This window comes from Hippocampus comes, unplaced genomic scaffold (assembly GCF_001891065.2).
Source record: "Hippocampus comes isolate QL1 unplaced genomic scaffold, H_comes_QL1_v1.1 scaffold115, whole genome shotgun sequence".
Taxonomy (NCBI): domain Eukaryota; kingdom Metazoa; phylum Chordata; class Actinopteri; order Syngnathiformes; family Syngnathidae; genus Hippocampus; species Hippocampus comes.
This window is the reverse complement of record NW_017804843.1, coordinates 83,342-90,448: the sequence shown is the minus strand read 5'-3', so window position 1 is coordinate 90,448 and position 7,107 is coordinate 83,342. Positions and strand designations below refer to the sequence as shown.

Genomic DNA, 7,107 nt, shown 5'->3' with positions numbered 1-7,107 from the left:
AAAAAGGGAATATATATATATATATATATACACACACACACACACACGCAACACCTTTTAGCAAAAAAAAAAAAAATCAGTCTTTAAATTTTTACCTGCTGAATTGATTGTACATGATTTGGAATGGCGCACAACTGTCTTGATAAATTGGCCCCCCTGCCCTGTGGAGGTTACCAGTGATGTCACCGATTGTTTTGTTTGGGTGTTTCTATTCACCTCTCTCACTGTTTCTGCCATTAAATGCTGTAGATACCCTTGGCCAACCTGTTGGATATCAATTGCACAGTACACCGGTAGTCTCTTTCTTTTTCAGGACATTTCAAATTGTATTATGTTTGTCCAATAGCTGTGATTGATTTTCCCGCTTTTCTCAGTTTCGAAATTGGCTTTTCTCCCATAGACCGCTCGCTGGTCTCCATTATTGCGTAACAGCAAATGCAGTTTTCATGAGTGACACCCAAAGCCAAAAACGAACACTAGCTAATGTCAGTCGAAAGATCCATTAGTTACATATTCCAATACTTTTGCTCACTTGATAATAAAAGTTGTTTCACACACCTAGATGTAAATACCATGAAAGTAAAGTCCTCAACTTTTGTCTCATGCTCCTCTTTTGATCTGAAACTTCTTCAGTTTGCAAACAAAAAAAAAGGAAATGATCTTCCCGTTCCAATACTTTTGAAGAGAATGAGGGAGATGTTCGGTGTGCCCAGCTTGTGGCATCATATTCAAAAATATATAATAGAAAGTTTCAGTGAGGGAAAAAAAAGGATTTCATTTTTGGGTGTTTGTGTAGAATTTTGAGGATTAAAAAATTAGTTTGGGACTAATGCAAAACATACCAACATAACAAAATGTCAGTCTCCATTTGTCCCTTTCTGTCCTTCCCCAGTTCCTCATTCTCTCTCATTCCCACCTTTATATATTAATCGCTTCCCTTGGTTTCCCACCCTCCCTCTTTTCCCATCTTTCGCTCTTCCTCTGTCTTTCTCTCTTTCCTCTCTCACTGCCTTCCTCCCTCGCTCTCTTTCCACATACACTCGGACGAGGACGTTGGTGGCAACGGGTTTTGTCTTTGATGATGTCTTGTCACATGGCCGCCTCTCATCGCCGGGCAACCGGCTGCTTTCTCCCAAACGTCCACCTTGACGTCACAGAGGCGTGTGGTTGTGTATGTGGGTTATTGACTTGGTCCCGTTAGATTGTTGTTTTTCATTGTTTTTATTGTTGTTATTGTTCTTTTGTCTTCTGTAGAAAACAGCGCCTGGGGGGCCTTAGTGGATCTTGGGGTGGCGGAAGTCCTTCCCAGCGAACTTGGCCTTGTCGCCCAGCTCCTCCTCGATCCTGTGGGGGGGTTCACGGCAGAGAGTGGGAGGATGGGCGCAAGGAAGTAAACCAAAACATAAACCAGGAAGTGTTTACCTCATCAGCTGATTGTATTTGGCCAAACGCTCGGACCTGCAGGGGGCGCCGGTCTTGATCTGCAGCACAGATAGTAGGTAACGATGTTATTTAATTTGAACAAAACGCAAGATGTGAAGCCCTTAAGAATTCCATCTTTGCACTTTTTTGCGTGTTTTGTGTGTTACCTGTCCAGTGCACAGTCCGACCACCAAGTCGGAGATGAACGTGTCCTCGGTCTCGCCGGAACGATGGCTGACCATCACGCCCCAGCCGCTGCTCTGAGCCAGCTTGCACCTGCCATACACACACACACACACACACACACACACACACACACACACACACACACACACACATACAGGTGATGTCAGACATACACACACACACACACATATGGACAGACGGATGTCTTACGCCCGAATGGACTCGGTGACAGAGCCGATCTGGTTGACTTTGAGCAGCAAGCAGTTGCAGGCCTTTTTGTCCACTGCCTGTTGGATCCTCTTGGGATTGGTCACGGTCAGGTCGTCACCTACGATCTGATGGGTCACTGTCTTAGCTCGAGCGGACTGGCGGATGTTGCTGTATGATGGAAGACAGCGGCGGTCACCTGGATGTCCACGGAGGACGTGAACTTGGCCCACTGCTCCCAGTCGTCCTGGTCAAATGGGTCCTCGATGGACTGGACTGGATGGAGAAGGTAGGGGTTAGACGCCTAGCTGTTAGCCACCTCGCTGTTTTTTTTTTTTTTTTTTTTTAAGCTTACCGGGGTAGTTCTTGATGAAGCTCCGGTACAAGTCGCCGAGCTTCTCTCCGCTGATGTGTCTGGAAGGGTCATCAGGCGACTTAAAGTCCAGGTCGTACTTTCCGGCACGGAAGAACTCGGATGCCGCCACATCCATACCGATGATGATCTTGTCCGGGTAACCGGCCTTCTCAATGGCCGTCTTCAACAGCTCCAGAGCTGTGGCGCACCACAACAATAACTAGTTAACCAGATCATTCAATTCTACCTCTCAAATGAGATTATTAATAACATAAGCAGTTTTTTGTTCCGTTTTTCGTGTTTTCTGAAAGAAAAAAAAAAAATTACGTAGGCCGTTATTTTAGGAAGGTGTCAATATACAGTATATAAAAAAAAAAAACTCAATTAACTTTTTGAAGAATAAAAACTAATAGTAACTAACAAACCTCCTCTAAAAAGTAATTAAAACTAAATGATGAAAAAAAAAGTGAAAATGAAATCAAAACTACCGTTACTATAATGAAAAACAACAAAACGATTACAACCCTGCTTTGTGTGTGACCTCTGGACAATTTTTGTTCCCAATCCCGCCTCCATCTGGGTTCTTGTGGGAAAAGACATTAGTTACCAACAGGTCTGCCTTCATCATCATCATCATCGTCACTTTTTTCCACACGGTGACCCCTAGACTCCGCATCCCGCCCCTCGTAAAGTGTCGCCGCGGCGACCGGGTCGTCACGGTGAAATATTTCCTGTGTGAGAGGGGTGGGGGACGAAGGACGTTCACATGGTGCCGACCCAAAGGTGCGGCTAACGGTTCACCCCGCCCCCTTTTGTCTCAACCCCCTTTCAGCAGATTGACGTCATTGCACACACACGCACTGATGGGCCTTTTTTGCCTTGTGATTGATGTGCTGTTGTATTTGTGCGGGCATTACTCGACGCACGCCCACACACACACACACACACACACACAAACTAGTATAGGAGTGAGTTTCCATGGCAGATTTGCCACATTCAATATGGCCGACACACCCCAAGCGGGGTTATCATAAATGTGGCTCTGGCATCTCACCTTCGTTGTTCTCCAGGATGTTGGGCGCAAAACCTCCCTCATCACCCACATTGGTGGCGTCCTTGCCATATTTGGCCTTGATAACGTTCTTCAGGTTGTGGTAGACCTGAAGGAGAGACAAGGGGGGGCCATTAAAATAGCGGCGCCGTGGCAAACGCCGCTACGTGCGGGCGGACGGCCACCTCACCTCGGCGCCGATCCTCATGGCCTCGTGGAAGTTGGCGGCGCCCACCGGCAGGATCATGAACTCCTGCATGGCCAGCTTGTTCCCGGCGTGACTGCCCCCGTTGATCACGTTGAAAGCCTGCGGGCATCATGTGCACCTCTTAAGACGACGTGTCCTTCCAGCATTTAGTCCATATGCTACTAGTGCGCTGAATTGTCCATATAAGTAAGGCATTCCAACGTGTTCATAGAACGACTGCCTTACTAGTGATGTTATTGCCAAAACTATTTCCACTTCTTTAAAACATTTCTGCACGTTAGTAGCATAACTATGACGCACTAGTAGAATGACTCTCCAAGGAATGTTTTTTCTATTATTACCTGACACTTTAGTGCACTAGTAAAACAACTATGTCTTCATGGAGCCCCCCCCCCCACACACACACACAACTGCTGGCTTTCACTATTGATGACATATCTGTGCACTAGTAAAACAACGAGGGCACACTAGTAGAATGACTCTTACTTGTGAAGTTTTTAGTGAGGCAAAAATGCACCTTTTGCTGTGTGCTTACAAGTACTACGAGTGACATTAAATTCTACTTGTCAATATCTGGCACTTTACTACAATGCCCTAGTGACTCTAGCAGTAATTATTGTAATAATGACAAGGGCGAACTAGTAGAACAACTAGAGTGAACTAGTGATGTTTTACACGCTATATCATTTAGGACACACTAATAGAACAACTACAGGTTACTAGTCAGGCAAAAAAATGTGATGCTAGTACTTGAAATGCACTAGTGAGATTATAAAATACTACCGGTAGTTAATATCTAGCACTCCACTTATGCAATGACTGTCCTTCTAATGACGTATGATGACTTATGCCATTTCTGCGCACTAGTAAAGTGACTAGGATGCACTGGTTGAAGAAATGTCTTACTAGTGAAGTTTTTTTCACTTGTGTATGACATTTGTGTGCACTAGTAGTACAACTACATGTTGCTTAGTGAGGCAGAGCTGTACAGTTGACATCTGCACAGTACTAGTATTACGAGTGACATAAGATTATTCTTGTGAACGCACACTAGTGGTACTAGTATCAGTGGATGTCAAGTACACAGTTTAGCCTCACTGGTGGCATAAAGTTGCTTTACTAGTACACCCTAATTTTTGTATGAGTGTATTTCATTGTCTTCCCAGTGAGGACAGAGTGTACTAGTACATGAACGATTGAGTGTACTAGTAGGATATGGACTCAGTGGTCAAAGTTTTGCCTGAAACACTGACGGGAACGGGAAGGATGACATCCTTGTGTCCGGCCAGGTCGGCGATGTGGCGGTAGAGGGGTACCCCCTTCTCCGCGGCCCCTGCCTTGCAGACGGCCAGCGACACCCCCAAGATGGCGTTAGCACCAAATTTAGCTGTGGAGACAGACGAGCGACGGACGGGTCAGATGTGCATGGACAAGACAGACGGATGGATGGAGAGAAAGACGGACTCACATTTGTTGTCGGTGCCGTCCAATTCCAGCATGAAGTTGTCGATCTTCTCCTGCTCGATGACGCTGAAATTCTGGAATGGGACAGACATCTGCTGAGTGCCGAAACACCATATGTGCTTGCAAGAACACATGTGCTACTTTCCTATTAGATGTGACAAGTGAACTGTGAATCGACAGGGGACTACTATGCAGTGGTGTCTTAAAATACGAGTGTAAGTCGTTCCCTTATCATGCTGGTAACTCAGAACACTTGTATCTCAAATCATCTTTCCCCATTGAAATGAACGAAAATGCCTTTAATTCCAGACACCACCAAGATCCTGTAATAGGATTAATTTTCATAGAGGATAAAGAATATATGCCGTGAGTATTGTTTGTAGACAAATACCCATTGCTTCTTGAAAAAAAAAAAAAAGCAGCTCTTGATGCTAACTGTTAGCATGTCAATTGTGTTTTCAGTTACATATTAGCATTAAGCTAGTGGGCCATCCCAAATGCAACGTTGAATGGTTGTTTTAAGTACCCAGTGTGTAATTCTCTTTGTTTACTATTAAGTTTCTGAGTCTTAAAGCGGGAGTGGCGTTGAACAATTTAAAGCCTCTTTTATTATTATTTTTTTTTTAATAATAATCATCCAAATAATAGTTCTAGTCTCGAAAGACTCCATAGTGCGGTCATTAATATCTCAAGGTGCAGCTGTATTAACCTTAGCAATGAGCTGGGGGGCGATGTCCTTGTTGACGTGCTCCACCGCCTTCAAGGTCCCTAAAATAAACAACAAACAATTGAACGTGTGAGTGTCTCGCCCACTTGGGGAAGTCCGCCGATGGGGGCGTACCTTTGCCCAGGTAGCGGCTCTTGTCGCCATCACGCAGCTCCAGGGCCTCATGGACGCCGGTGGAGGCACCGCTGGGGACCGCCGCTCTGAAGTGACCTGAGGAGAACAGTTGCTTGAGCCTTTGTGAATTCTAGGCTAGGCTAGGCTAAGCTAGGCTAGGATAGGCTAAGCTATGCCGCTCACCCTTGGCGGTCCACAGGTCCACTTCCACTGTGGGGTTCCCTCTGGAGTCGAGAATCTCCCGAGCGTGGATCTTTGTGATGGACATCTTGTCTGAAGATGAAAAAAGCGCATGTGAAAATCACTTAACCGCCCCACTCCCCGGAGCCAATTGGAATCAGTATAGGGGTGGAAAGGGGGAGGGGGGGCAACACTGTAGTCTAGAAATATTTGCGCTATTAATACCATGACCTTTTCTAATCGTTTCAGTGAGCTAAAGTATTGGCGCTGTGCTAACTTCCCAGCATATGTAGCTGCAGGAAATAGTTGGCTAGCGAATAAATGCTAATGAGAAGTCCTTTAAAATCTTCATTCATTGAACAGTTTTGTACTCCGAAATGCATTCATTCTTATTTGTCATTCATGTATCACATAAATAATTTTTGTTGACAGATTGTAAAAATCAAACTTATTCTATTTCTCAGTAATTGATTGGTAAATACCTTGTAATTATAAATGATAAATAAAACAATTTTATTTTTTTTAAATTACAATGAAACATTAAAATATGAAAAAGAAGTAAAATTATTCATTTGATATTTTTAATTTATTGTGTGGTAAATTACAAATTGTATTTTTTCAAATAAAAGTAAACATATGAAGAAATACATTTTTAAATGTAAAATTTATATGACTAATTCTTATTTTTTCATAAAATGCAAAATAGTTTGCTAAATATATAATTTAACAGAACACAATGAATTCTGCATGTTTTCACCTTATTAAATCATTGTTTAATTCATTATGGTTAGATTAGTTAGCAACAACACGGTTTGAAATAAGCACGAATTTTGATATTATATTCCATTCAAATTTGATTTTTTTTAAAATCTAATCTAACAATGACCTGTCTGATTTCTAAGTCAAATGTGGCCATTGAGCTCCAAAGTTTGCCCACCCCTCTGGACTTTGTCCTCACTTCCTGTTTGTCTCAACTTTGACCTTCTCCTGAAGGTCGCTTACAAATGACAAGAAAAGCACAAGCGGAAGGGGTTTGGGAGGCAGGGGGGGGGGCGGCCTACCTCAGCTGTCTTCAGTGGAGGAGCTGCTGGTGCGGGTGGTTTGTCCGAGCGGAGAGGAAGTGTCCCACGGCCACGAGGAAGTGTCCCGCAAGGGGGGCTGCAAGCAGCCCTTTATGGACCTTGGTGGCCGGG

The 7,107-nt window shown here is 44.0% G+C and overlaps 1 protein-coding gene across 1 annotated transcript; it reads right to left on the bottom strand.

Annotated features, from left to right (window-relative positions):
- Positions 1 to 1,202: 1,202 nt before the first annotated feature.
- Positions 1,203 to 7,101, bottom strand: eno3 (enolase 3, (beta, muscle)). The gene is made up of 14 exons (XM_019874265.1): positions 6,976 to 7,101; positions 5,918 to 6,007; positions 5,735 to 5,830; positions 5,603 to 5,661; positions 4,898 to 4,967; positions 4,683 to 4,816; positions 3,412 to 3,528; positions 3,225 to 3,330; positions 2,171 to 2,368; positions 2,015 to 2,091; positions 1,819 to 1,943; positions 1,590 to 1,698; positions 1,423 to 1,481; positions 1,203 to 1,344 (listed from the first exon to the last, which is right to left on the bottom strand). Exons 2-14 carry the CDS (start codon positions 6,000 to 6,002, stop codon positions 1,275 to 1,277), a joined length of 1,305 nt encoding a protein of 434 aa, XP_019729824.1. The 5' UTR covers positions 6,003 to 6,007; positions 6,976 to 7,101; the 3' UTR covers positions 1,203 to 1,274.
- Between the last annotated feature and the right edge of the window lie 6 nt (positions 7,102 to 7,107).

What these genes read in the sequence shown, in the direction of transcription:
- eno3 (XM_019874265.1), bottom strand. Translation starts at nt 6,002, where the DNA reads ATGTCCATCACAAAGATCCACGCTCGGGAGATTCTCGACTCCAGAGGG. An exon ending in CCATGAGGATCGGCGCCGAG is followed by an intron (nt 3,331 to 3,411) that starts GTGAGGTGGCCG and finishes TCTCTCCTTCAG; the next exon opens with GTCTACCACAACCTGAAGAA. An exon ending in TCGGACTGTGCACTGGACAG is followed by an intron (nt 1,482 to 1,589) that starts GTAACACACAAA and finishes TCTGTGCTGCAG; the next exon opens with ATCAAGACCGGCGCCCCCTG.